The 14,565-nt window shown below is 33.2% G+C and overlaps 1 protein-coding gene and 1 pseudogene across 2 annotated transcripts; both read right to left on the reverse strand.

Annotated features, from left to right (window-relative positions):
• Nucleotides 1-1,455: 1,455 nt before the first annotated feature.
• Nucleotides 1,456-3,020, reverse strand: LOC144564214 (allene oxide synthase 4-like). The gene is given in 2 exon segments (XM_078313785.1): nucleotides 1,456-2,657; nucleotides 2,659-3,020. Coding segments are annotated over 2 exon segments (1,452 nt in total). The 5' UTR covers nucleotides 2,959-3,020; the 3' UTR covers nucleotides 1,456-1,505.
• Nucleotides 3,021-11,445: 8,425 nt separating this feature from the next.
• On the reverse strand, nucleotides 11,446-13,946 carry LOC144563806 (wall-associated receptor kinase 3-like; annotated as a pseudogene). The gene is made up of 3 exons (XR_013514444.1): nucleotides 13,015-13,946; nucleotides 12,766-12,915; nucleotides 11,446-12,621 (listed from the first exon to the last, which is right to left on the reverse strand). The product of XR_013514444.1 is annotated as a wall-associated receptor kinase 3-like (transcript).
• Nucleotides 13,947-14,565: the final 619 nt, after the last annotated feature.

A 14,565-nucleotide genomic window follows, 5' to 3' on the forward strand; every position in this document is an offset into this window, starting at 1 on the left:
GGAAAAAAAAAATTCAAATCCTTGTTACAATATTTTTTTAAATGCTAAGATAATAAATCGGAGATTTTTCATGTTCGGATGATTTTATTATTCTGTGTTAAATAATTGTACATAAATGAAAAATATCAGAAAAAAAAATTAGGCGTAACAAATGAGTGAATGTATGGTAATATGCATATTACATTGCGATTTATACTATGAATATATTCATTTTCAAAGTTTAATTAATCGATTTAAATTGTTCGTATAATTTCCGTATGAAAATATACTTTTAGATTAAATTATATATATATATATATTTTTAGTTTTTTTTTCGTTATTTTTTTAGATAGTTAAAAAAATCACTTGATTTAAAACTTTTGAACCATTCAAAATTAGTGATATTTTACTTATCTAAAATTTTGTATGACCAACATATTTATTTTGACAAAATACTGTATCTATTTTAGTGGGATACTTTTGAAAAATTATTTTGTTTTCCATCTTTAGTAATAAAAAAAATCTAAGAAATTTCATTTTTATTATGATAGAAGTTTAGAACTGCAGTTCTACTGTTACTTGTACCGCAATTTGAAACTGCGATTCTAGAGCTTCTAAAACTTCATCTCGGTCGAAAATAGCTCATTTTCTATTCCTTTCTCTCCTCGGTTGGCAGTCCTCTTCTTCTCTAATGTATTTTTTTTTATCTTTCAAAATTGTATTTATATTTTTCAGTAGGTGAATAATTATTACAGATAATTTATAATTTTCAGCAGGTAAATTTTATTTATATTTTTTTCTTTAAGTTACAAAAAAAAATATTAATAGCTCATCAAAGTATCATAAAAAAAAAATTAACTCCAACATTTCATCCTACGAGGTTAGATCCAAATCGTTTATAAAAATTAGCACTAATTAATTTTAATTTTAAAGTGGTCTGTGCGTTCCACCATGAACCAGATTGGCCTAAAAAATGAATCTGTATTCTCTCTGGTATTGCAGATGATCACTCTCACTTTACAGTTTGAGATTAAATTTCAACCGGTTTGATATTCGGGCCGCAATAGGGAGCAATATTTTTGGGCTTTGAGATTCGTGCCAAGTTAAAAAGAACGGTTCAGATCTAGTAATTGTAAAAGATTCCCTTATCAAGGTATTGGAGAGGATGTGAATTCCTAAAAAATTGGGTTACAGTTGTATCAGTACCAGAAACAATTGCTCTAGCAGAGAAATAAAATTTATGCGTGGAAACCCAAAATTCAGTGGAAGTGTTAAGATTGATTTAACTAAGTGCTTCTCATGATCCATTTGAACTGTTTACTGATATCCAGACCACAAAATCAAATTAGGAAAAATAATTAAATACAATGAATTGGATGCTTTAATTGTAACAGTACATGATAATACAAAATCAAATTAGGAAAAATAAAATACAATGAATTCGATGCTTTAACTGTAACAGTACAGATTGGTATTTATGTTTGTTGATAAAATGTTCACATAGTTGAAGGCTTTAACTGTAACAATTAGACCTTCTGAAAAGACTTGAATGTGACCTTGGGCTCAAGTGGCAGCTCACCGATTTCTCCGGTAAAAGTGTCATATCGGAGAAACAGCTCCACCACAAAAAGCCGACCGACCAAAACCACGATATCCTTGCCAGGGCACTGCTTGTTTGTTACGGCTGGTTCGTCTGTCTCTCGACCATTCGACCAATAAACGTACTGCAAAAGCTTCTCTCCTTGACCCACAAATCGATCTGCTACGAATTGTTCGCCATTGGCAAACACCTTCTCATCTCTCGTGACGATTGTTTGGTACCCAAATATCATTTCCCCCTTCTTAACCTTGTAAGCTGCATCGTGGCTTTCTATAATCAAGTCGGTACGTGCACGGCCATACTGGTACTCTACTGGTGGGTTCAGGCGTAATGCCTCATACACGACTGATTTTGTCAGATTCATCTTTTCCAAGCTGGCTAGTGTTACTGATCCGTTCTCAGATTGTACCACCGACCGGATTTCTTCGGAGAGTTTAATATGCAATTTCAGCCCCGCTTCAACTAGCCATTTCAGGAGTGAAGGCAGAAAGATCTTGATACCACCATATGCATTGAAAATGGTAGCGAATATTAGGTTGTGGAGTGCCACATTGTGTGATATCCCGAGTTGTTCTGCACCAGTAAGAAAAGATTTACCGGCATTGGTAAAATATTTCTCTAAGGTTTTGTAATCAGATTTGACAAGAAATGGTGGGAGGTGAAAATTGTGTAACAAGAAATCCTCTAATGGCCAAGGAAGGAGATTTGTCGCTTTGCTGATTAACGGGTGGAGTTGGAAGAACAGCCATTTCATTGCCATGGCAGAAGCAGTGGGGCCAATGGCAACGCTCGGTAACTCACCATCAAAGAATGCACTACACATGAAATCGAAGGAGGCAGATTCATTTAATGTGTTGAACTCAGTGGGGCCAGAGGAATCCAATGTATTGTATATGTTATCAAATAGCGAACCATAGATCTCACGGAACGACGGTATAACATGATCTTTGCGAGAGGCGATGAGGCCAATGATTAGGGTTTTGAGAGAGGTATGTAGAGGATCAGTGGTATCGAGATACGCCAATGGGCGGTGGCCCGAGTAGAGAGAGAAAGGTGGAAGATATGTACCAGTGAGTGTGGTTTGTTTTGTCAACTTTAGATGAGTCCAAGAGGACCTGGAAACTGGAGGCATCCAGGACAGCCACTACACGGGGGTCACTGGAGAGGAATGGACCAGGTGGCACATTGAGCCGGAGCACGGTCGAGTTGTGCTTTGAGATTCGGGACTTGAAGTATGTAATGTGGCCTTGAAAGTAGTAGAAATTTAGCCGGTCCCACATAGGAGAGAAAAACGGTACTCCACAGCTGCCCGGTATTGGTTTTATCGGTAGGCCGGACGGTGAGAGCTCTTCACCGGTACAGTTCTGGGTTGTGTCCATGGGGATATAGTGAATCCTGTGAGATGGTGATAGATGAGAAATATAGTGATAGTGTGATATGAAGTGTGTGTATACTTTCCTCTGTATATATGATTTATCAAAACTAACATTTAATAACTAGGTCAATAATGACTTGAGGCAACTTGTTCATAAATTAATTAAGTGTGCACCACGCAAGGAATGTGATTTCCAATATATATATATATATACAATACTTTATGCATTGAAAGACGGTAAGGAAATTAAACAATCAAAACAATTAATAATGAAGAAAATTCTTCTTTTATTAACTTGTTTTTTTAAGTAAATGTTGGACAGGCAATCTCACACAAAGGAGTATGGCTAATATAATATCAGTGTTATTTCAGTCTATATAACACCAACTTCAAAACCTATCAAATCGAGTTTAAATGGTAAATCCAAACCGTTCAAACTAATTTACTTTATGAGTGATGCGTTTACATGCAAACTTTTTATATTTTCCAGTTATTTTAGTATCAAATCAAGATGCAAAAAAATTGAAAAATGAATGTATTAAAATTAAATTAAAAACTCAAATATTTGACCGCTTGACTTGATATCAAATAAACTCAAAAACTTATAAATTTTACATGTAAACGCACAACTAATGAAGTAGATCAGTTTGAATGGTTTTGATTCACCATTTGAACTCGATTTGATAGGTTTTGGAGTTGGTGTTATATAGACTGAAATGACACTAATGTTATATTAGCCATACTCCACACAAAGAGTATTATCTTTGTTACGAAACTAAATCTTGGTTCTCATTGTTCTCTTATTAATTTGCTAATAGAATAAATATGGAAAGAAAGAAATTAAAAGTTGGTCATGTAATTAAAGCTATTAGAAAGATTTGTATTATATATATCTAGCACACACCTTTATTCTTATAATGCTATGAAATAAACCTGAAGTCTCTTCCATGAAATGGAAGAAAAATCATGTACTCTCTCTAACATACAACAATTCTCCTTCCATATAGATTTTCAATTTTTGTGTGTAATTTCTGATAAAAATTACAAACATATATAGTTGTCAAGAAATAAAAAATTGAAATAAAAATGAAAAGTAGAACATGCTGTCAGTTCAAGTCTTAGCTACTTGGCTAGCTAGTTAATTAATTAATTAATTAAGTGTATTTCTGATTTCCTCAATCTGGATGAATCAATGAAGTGAAGAAGGGTAATATATTGTCCTTCTAATATTCATTAATATTAATATTTATTTTTAATTAATTAAATTAAGTGAAGAGGATATTAATAAATTAAGTGAATTTAGATGATAAATAATTAATTTTGAATTTTTGATGAAATTAAAACATCTAAATTAAGTTGTGATGTAAATACATCTAAATTTCTCAACTTTAAAAAGCTAGTAAAAGGCTAATAGTAAAAAAAGGGAAAACAATTGAATTATTCAAATCATCTGGCTATTGGACCACAATGAGTTTAAATTTCAGACATCAGAGTTCAGATTTCAAATGACGAATTCAGACTGTTCAAACCGATTTACTGTATGAGTGAAGTGTTTACATCTAAAATATATATTGTTTTTGAGTTATTTCAGTATCAAATCAAACGGTAAATGAAAAATGAATGCATTACAATGAACTTAAAATCTCTCACATTTAACCACTTGATTTAATATTAAATAAACTTAACTACGGATAATCCTTAAGTATGTAATGTGGCCTTGGAAGTAGTAGAAATTTAGCCGGTCCGACATAGGCGAGAAAAACGGTACTCCACAGCTGGCCAGTATTGGTTTTATCGGTAGGCCGGACGGTGAGAGCTCTTCACTGGTACAGTTCTAGGCTTTGTCCATGAGGATACAGTGAATCCTGTGAGATGGTGGTAGATGAAAAACATAGTGATAGTGTGATATGAAGTGTGTGTACTTTCCTTTGTATATATGATTTATAAAAAGGGAAAAAAAATATATAACAATAATATTGTAACATTGTAGACAGTGGAGATATATTGAATCAATAATTCAAAACTAATATTTAATAACTAGGTCAATAATGAGTTGAGGCAACTTGTTCATAATTAAATTAAGTGTGCACCACGCGAGGAATGTGATTTCCAATATATATATATATACAATACTTTATGCATTGAATGCATAAAGACGGTAAGGAAATTAAACAATAAAAAAAATAATGAATAAAATAAAATTATTCTCTTATTAACTTTTTTTAGTAAAGGTTTGGAGGTCTCTTTTCAAGTTTCTAACATGCAACATCTCATAAGGAGAGCATTATCTTTGTTATTAGATCAAATACTGATTCTGATTCTGATTCTTATCTTATTAACTTGTTAATAGAATAAATATGGAAATAAGAAATTAAAAGTTGGTCATGTAAAGCTATTAGAAAGATCTATATTATATATATCTAGCACTCGCCTTTATTCTTATAATGCTATGAAATAAACCTCAAGTCTCATCCATGAAGTGGGAACAAAAGCATGTTCTCTCTAACATACAACAATTCTCCTTCTATATAGATTTTCAGTTTTTGTGTAATTTCTGATAAAAATTACAAATATATATATATATATATATATATATATATATATATATATATATATATATATATATATATATATAGTTGTCAAGAAATAAAAAATTGAAATAAATTAAAATGAAAACTAGAACATGCCTTAGTTCAAGTCTTAGCTAGCCGCTTGGGTAGTTAATTAATTAAGTGCATGCATGTATATATCTGATTTCCTCAATCTGGATGAATCAATGAAGCCAGCAAGAAATCTGCATGCTGTAATATTCCAACTACTTCTGGTTTGAATATGATTTATGATTGGATAGTTCTGATTAATTTGATATGATTTATATATTGGCGGATTTCCCATATATAGAAGCTTTGACTCATATGAATCTCAGATAGAACTAAACAATTATTGCTAATTCAACTTCAGTCTAGTTTTGTTGCAAGTTGGTGCATTTTCTGACATTTTCTGTTAGAGGCTGTCATAAAGAAGAAGGGTAATTAATATTGTCCTTCTAATGTTCATTAATATTAATATTTATCTTTAAGTAATTAAATTAAGAGAAGAGGATATTAATATTTAAGTGAGTTTAGATGAGAAAATAATTAATTTTAAATTTTTGATGGAAATACATCTAAATTTCTCAACTTTAAAAAGCTAGCTAGTAAAAGGTTAATATCAGTGACTAGATGATGATCTAAGAATTATATATGTATGGTGAACACCATACTTGTGAGTCACGAGGATGGTATAGTCAAATGCCAATGGGATATTTATTATTGACATCCAGCTGGAAGAAATTAAGCATTGATTGCTCCATGTGATCAACGGCAGAGAGTTCTCATATTTAAAATTATATATCTCACAGGGGTTGGGAAACAAATTAAATACTGTGAAACAGTCAAAGTATAATTGTTTTGTCAAAGATACGTTTGGTTCAAGAATTATTAGAATAGTCAAATTAAAAATAGGAATCTTCATTCTATTATTAAGCACATTGGGTGTCCGATCCGTCAACGGTTACGATTAAAAGATGATACTTCGGATTTAATCTCAGTCCTCCAATTACATGATTTGTCTTATTTTAATTAAATGAATATGTTTTATGTATAAAAGTCTAAATTTAGTTAAAAACATACTTATTACATGTGTTGCCACACGATACGTTACAATTAAAATTGAACAAACTATGAAATTTAGCGATATATTTCTTCGTTTCCTTATTTCTTTGTTTCTATATTTCTCATTTTCAATTGAGCAGACTTCGTCTTCCATTTTCTTATTTCCTTGTTTCCTTACTTCTTCTTAGTTTCTATACAGATCACAATGGAAATCAACTTTTTTTTATTTCCTTATTTCTCTTTCTTTGTTTCTATACATATTGTTGTGGGCAATTTAGAATATATCAATGTGTGTATACATATTCTAAATTGAAAACAAAGAAGAAAAATATAAATTGGAATGTATGTGTGTATAGATATATTTCTCTTATAATGTGTGTGTGTGTGTATTCTATATATACACACAATAACACTTTTTTTTTTTTTTTTATGTTTTTCGATATCATATTATATGTCGATATTGAATTGTTGTACAATATTTGATATTAGATTCGAATCGAGCTATTATTTGATATCATTGATACTTAAAAATAAAGAATCATCACATCATCAAATTATTATCAGAAATCATGATTCAAGTTAATTAAAAATACAGAATCATATAAATTCTCTATTAACATGTCTCTTAATTTTTGGATAATTATTATTTTCATTAATATTTTTTTTATAATTTGTTTTTCTTATAATATGTCTCCGTTGCAACACACGGGCACGATACTAGTAGCTAAATCTCAAAATTCTTAGAAATAATTTATTTTTATAACACAAAAAATTTGAATTCATTATTCTAGTTATTCTAACTCAACCTACAAATATTGAATAAAGCTATTCTAAATAGCCTAATCCTAAAAATAGCATATTCCCAATCCAACCAAACATACTGTTAAAGGATAACATGTATATTTTTTTAGAGAAAGGTTCAAATGTCTTTAGTTTTTGCCTCCATCATGCCTCTATTTTCACAACCATAATAATATAAAATTTAAAACTTAAACGTCAAAATAAAATATTTAAATATGATATATATCAGTTTCTCTATGCATACGTAAAAGATCATAACATTTTCATATTGTTTTAATTAGCATCAAGTGCTTGCAAAAATATAACGATGTGGACTAATTCTGGACGTTGATTATCTAGACTGAGAGTTGAGAAACAAAATAAAGATCACATCTAATGGTTTTATTTTGACAAATAGATTTTAATTTTTTTGTAATTAGAAAATAAAAAAGAGAAATTTATATATACACCCATCAAAACTTTGTGATTTAGATATTTCTCCATCAATACTTTAAATTTAGTTATTTCCCCATCTAAACTTACTCATTTTATTAATATCGTCATTCATTCATTTAATCACTTAAAAATACAACTTAATATTAATAAAATTTTAAATTGACAGTTTTACCCCCATCTAATTCTTCCCTCTCCTTCGCTACCCTTCCCTTTCCTCTGTTTTATGCAAAATCACAGTGTCAGGTGCTCTTCTTGCTAATTCACAGAGTCAGGTGATATTTTAAATTGACAGTTTTACCCTTCCATGCTGCACAACTTTCACCTAACTCTTGAAGCAATAACCTCATAGATTGATTGCTTGCTTGCTTTCTTAATGATGTTCCATGCTCTTGCTAATTCACAGACTCATCCAAGTATGACTAGCTTCGTGGTGGAGTTTGATTACTTCAAAAGAACCCACGAGAACTTAAAATATGCAAAAAATGTTACCCTGAGTGAGTCAGAGGCTCGAGCTGTCGAGCATCTCAAGCTCTAGAACAAAAGTGCATTTCCATTCCATTACTCAAGTGAGGTATTCAGCAATGGTCTCCAGACTTGACTATTTCAATATATATATTTTTTTTGACCCGTAGGTCCACAGCCAAATCTCCTAATATCTATTGAACATTCATACATTGAAGATCCGGTAACCACATCATATGGATTTTGCATAAAACAAAGGAAAAGAGAGGGTAGCGAAGGAGAGGGAAGAATTAGATGGGGGTAAAGCTGTAAATTTAAAGTTTAAATAATATTAAATTGTATTTTTAAGTGATTAAATAAAGGAATGGGGATATTAATAAAATGAGTAAGTTTTAATGGGAAAATAACTAAATTTAAAGTATTGATGGGGAAATATCTAAATTACAAAGTTTTGATGGGTTTATATATAAATTTTTTACTCTTAATTATGTGGTCAGCTTATGTTTTGAGATTCCACTTATGCATAGATGTCGGTTGAGTTGTAATGATCATGATGAAATGGTGGATTAGTTATAATAAAACAGGATCAATATATAGAAGCTTAATGGTCATTAAGTACTAGAGCAAACACATAGAGGCGGATCTATATATATACATTGATGAAAGGAGTGTTTAGCCATCTTTATAATTTAAAAAATATTAATTATGTATTTTGAAATTTAAATTAATTTGTTTTTCTAGTATTTATTGTTGAAACTTTGAGTTGAAAACTCAAATTTTCAATTCAATATATTTGTTTAAAATCTCCATTTAATTAATTTATAAGTATCCGAATATTCTGAAAATTTATTGCAACGTTTATATAGTTTATCCCTAAAAAAAAATGTGGAGTAGAAATAGGGTGTTATTAAGTTCACCAAGCTTTTTGGTGAACTCAAGTCTAAAACCCTTCAAAATGACGAATCCGAACCATTGAAACACGTCTACCTTACAAGTGATCCGTCTACACGTAAAAAAAAATTAATTTTGAAATTAGTTTTGCACAGAGTTAAAAGGTCAAAAAAGTTCAAAAAATGAATGCATTAAAATTAATTTATTAATCTTCTAATTTTGACCGCTTGACTTATACTAAATTAATTCGAATGTTTAAAATTTTCACATGTAGACGTATCACTTGTAAGATAGGTGGGTTTCAATGGATCAGATTCGTCATTTGAAGCCGATTTGACGGATTTTAGACTTGAGTTCACCAAGAAGCTTGATGAACTTAAGAACACCCTAGTTCTACTCATAAATGTGTGCATGTAGTTTTCTAGTTAGAATTTCATTATTTAATTTGTGGTTATGAATACTTGATTTAAATTTTAACTGTTATATATTATGAAATTTACGTTTGAGCTTCCAATTTTAATGTTCTGCTTACGCAACTGCAACACATGTATCAATTATACATAGGTTTTCATTATCTAATTCCTTAATGATAAACCTTAATTACCAGGTCAAATTTTTTCTGCTTAACTACTATACTATTCCACAATTTTTATTAGAGAAATTATCTAATGAGTAACATAAAGCCAATAATGAATCATGACACCTAACGTCGATCATAAGTATACTTATGGAAACCTATGTTGCATGGATACGGGTACGGGTATCGTGTCGGACACGACACGGGTACGGCGATACGGCAATTTTCAAAAATCAAGGATACGACACGCCTATTATATATATATATATTTATTATTTTAATTATATTATTAATTATTTTTATATAAATTACATATTAAAATACAGCTTAGTATACATTAAATATAATATATACTGCAATATAACACAAACACAAAGTGGCATAGTGGTAATGTGCTGTTGATATGTGGTGATAGGTCCTGGGTTCGATTCCCCTCAGCCACAAAATAAATTGGTTTTGCGCAGTGCATGGTGGACCATGCGCTGTGAGGGTTGTATGTGCGGTTCACCGTGAACCAAGCGTATCCCAGACGTGTCCGTTCGTGTCAGAGGCGTATCCCAACGAGTCAACCCGTATCGGAGACCGTATCAAGCTGGTTGGGACGCGCCAGCTCACCTGACACGCCAGCTGGCGTGTCTGATACGTGTCGTGCCCGTATCGGAGGCGTGTCGGTGTCGGATACGTGTCGGACACGGGTACGATGGGTTTCCAGGAGTGTCAGGGTAACATAGATGGAAACAAGTGAGTTTCCACAATTTTTATTAAAAGTAAACTCACAATAGTAAATAGATTCTAAAAAATGTAAATTTTTTTCCTCAAAATACATTTTTATATAAAAATTATGTTTAATGTTTAATTCTGAAAAAGAAAAGAAAAAAGAATCTATAGTACCGATAGATAAGTAATTACCATATCTGGATAGTCCTCACAACAAAATGACAAATTATACTAGAGGGATTGCATTTCCAAGTTTATTTAACTCGGCCCAAAACACAATTTGGGCCCACTTAAAAACTTAGCCCGCTTCTACTTCTCTCATTCGGTTCCATCAGTCTAATCAACTCTTTGCTAAATGTGTCTAGATTCTCTAAAGTAACCCAAATTTTGACTTTAGATCCGAACCTTCCGGTTCAATCAGGAGCTCTTTAATATTTGTGCAAGAGCAGATCGGACGCTCCAAATCCAAAATCGGAATTTAGGTTACTTTAGGGGATACGAATCCGCTAAATTATTGCAATCGAAGAAGGAACCGAGCTCTTCTCTTATCTCCTCCGTCGCTTCTTAAGAAGCAAATTCATTTCAGATCTGGAATGGGGACGTTGGATGCGCTATACCGTGTCGTGATGCACTGCAACTCCTTCCACGTAGCCTTCCTTATTGCCGGCACCTTCGCCGGTAAACGGGTACCACCCCCCCTCCCCAACACACACACACATATAAATTTAAATTGGAGTAGATTACATTAGAAGCAAGCTGACGGAATTATACAAGCTGAAGCAACAGAAGAAAATCATAAATTACCACTAAGAAGAATATCAAGAAAAAGCATTCTGAACAACACATATATATAATAGTATAATACCATCCTGGAAATCAAAATGACTACATAAAGAGAAAGAGCAAGAGAAAGATAAAAGTACTAAGAAATTATTGTTAAAATACAACCAATGCTAATTAACGACCGATGGCTATGCTCTCCTCAGCTTCCTGATCTATATTGAAATAATTGCTTGTATGCTCATGATGGGTTTGTTCACCGAGCAGAGTATATGTTTCTTCAGGACTGTATTCTTGTCTCCAATGATGCTGCTTAAGTTTCCTGATTCGATGAAGCTCTTCGGCAACTTCCTTCATTAGAGGTCGCTCATCCCCTTTCATACTTAGACATTCCTTAGCCAGCTCAGCAACTGCCTTAATTAATTCCATGTCATCTTCATGTTTTATTTCATCATCTAGAAGCTCTTGCATTTTGTTCTCTACTTCTCTTTCATAGCAGAGAGGAAGCGAGACGAAAGTCTCATCTCTTCTCCCAATACATGAAAATCAATAACGGGCTTGCTGGTTAGAAGCTCTAGAAGAACCACACCAAAACTGTACACATCGCTCTTGTCTGTCAATTTGCAAGATTGCATGTATTCTGGATCAAGCTACCCCCACGTTCCTTGCACAAGAGTCACGATTTGCGCCTCATCTGTTGGAGCTAGTATGGATGCTCCAAAATCAGAAACCTTTGCCATGTAATTTTGGTCCAAAAGAACATTTGATGACTTCACATCTCCATGGAAAATCGGAGGAGATGCTGAAGTATGCAAGTACGCAATTGCTTCTGCTGATTCATATGCAACCCTTAGACGGGTGTCTAGAGAAATGTGTGATCCTTGCTTTTTATGGTGGATATAGTCATATAGAGTACCATTTGGGATAAACTCGTATACTAGCATAGGAACCTCGACCTCTAAACAACAACCTAGGATTTTTACGATGTTCTTGTGGTTAATTTGTGAGAGAATAAGCATCTCTTTTCCGAATTCTTTCTTTCTACTCTCATCGACTATCTTACACTTTTTAATGGCAACTGTTTGATCTCTTAGAATTCCTCTATAAACAATGCCTTGACCTCCATGTCCAAGAATATTTGAACTGTCAAAATTATTTGTTGCTTGTTCTACCTGTTGCTTCGTGAAGATTGTAAAACCGAACCCTTGGTTTGATTTAATCTTCTCCAACAAAATCCATCCTCCATGTTGTTGAAAGTACTTCTGTTTTATTTTAGATAAGTTTCTTCTCTCTAGGGCCACATATATACCAAACCCAATAAATAATAAGGCAACAATACCAGCAGCAGTTCCTACAATATATGTAAAATGAGAAAAATTAATGTACCAGTGGCGTTGCTATATGGTTTCTTCTGCTAGTTTTAATTATTTGAACTACATTAATCAAATTATTCTGTTGTAGACATACATTCTGTATATAAAAACTAACTTCTTACCTATAAGTGGTGCAACGTTGAGATTGCATTCTCTGGGATTGTTAGGGTTATTACGCCAGCCGAAAGGACAAGAGCAGCTATATCCTCCTTCAAAATTGTGACACTTTCCTGGCTTGGAGCATGCATTATGATTGACACATTCGTCAATGTCTGCATCAATAGGCCACGATATGAGTCTATAAGCCTATATTTTTATATAAGATTAAAAAAAAATTAATAAAAATAAAAGAGAGCAAGAGAATTAAAGACCTTGGCAGCCTGCATCAAGAAAAGGATTTCCTTCGTAACCATCGTAACAGTTGCAGCGATAACCACGATCCTTTACTGTCAAGCAAATACTATGATCGCTTTTGCATGCATAGGAGGATTTGTTAGTTTGTGCGATGTCGCATGTCTTGTTTTCTATGACCCAGTTGACCACCACCGGCATTGATTGAGACTCATACAGAGGAAGGTTTGCTAAGTCGGGAAACACAAGAGCACTCAACTTGTCAGTGGTGATATAAGCGGTTTGGAACTTGAACACAGCCTCCTCCACCACCGTAACATAGCTGCAACGACTAAAGTTATACACCTCCGATATTTTGTTCCTCCCATCAAACCAGACTTCAATGTCAGTGGTTTCTTTGGGGATTGTTGTCTGGCAACAACCAATTCCAGAGCAGGATCCATACCTGGTCAGGGTTTCTAAGCTATCACACGAAGAAAGGCACCCTACTGAGGAATTATTACTCAAGTCAAGGCGAAGATAAGCAAGTGTATTACACCCAATGACTGTAAATTTGTTCTTCTCGGTGTTGAGCCAAAATGAATCACCAACGTTAAATCCCCAAGTATTGTGATCCTCTTTCTTTGTCGTGGTGTTATAGCACTGCGAGGATACAAAGCTGCCTACGCGTGCCTGGCCCAAGGACAAGCTTATATTAAGAATGGGAGAATAACCGATTAGGTAAGGTGTAGGAGTACCATTATTGTAAATTGTGTAGCAAGTGACATTGAAATCTAGAGACCGGGAACAGTTCGAGCCAATGCCGAAAGGGTAAGGGATTGGAATTCCACCGCAGCTATCTTGGCAACCAGGAAGAGCAATGGTACTTGCAGATTCAGTGCTTTTCAACAAGCAGAGGAAAACAACAACTTGGGTCAGTACCATTGATTGCAACGAGTATATTTTTCTTTCCTTCATCATAGAATTCAAAGCCATCTAATTTAACTAGTTTTTATCAATGGATTGATGCGCCATTACTGCAGCTTGAGACTCTTTATAAAATAATTTATTCAACAATGAAATGTTTATTGTACATACTATTTTATTGGGTAATTACTTGTAGTGCAGGACAACTTAATTTGAATATTATTTGAATTGCTGACCTCGAGCTGTATTATATATCGTAGAAGATTCATGTAAAGATTTTTTTTTGAAATAAGTGGCATTGCCACCGATTTTCATTAAAAAGAAAATCACAGCTTTACACATTTTTGCTGATATTATCAAGTTGGTACCAGCTACACACGTACCACAATCCGAAACAGTAGTTACCAACCAACATCATCAAAATATAACCTATAAACAACAATCATGAAAAAACACACAAAACAAACACCTCCTACTGTCCTACAAATATAAACGACAGTAAAGCATGCAATTAAACCCCTACATCTTCCAAATTCAACCAAAGCACCATCTGCAACTCATCTTCACCATCCAAAGCTGTCTCTCCTCCATTCATAAGAATTGTAACATGTGTATCCTCCATGGAAAGGGCCCGGGTGGTACCTAATAGGTCCTTCACGTACATC

Source organism: Carex rostrata, chromosome 13, assembly GCF_964058835.1.
Source record: "Carex rostrata chromosome 13, lpCarRost1.2, whole genome shotgun sequence".
Classification (NCBI taxonomy): Eukaryota; Viridiplantae; Streptophyta; class Magnoliopsida; order Poales; family Cyperaceae; genus Carex; species Carex rostrata.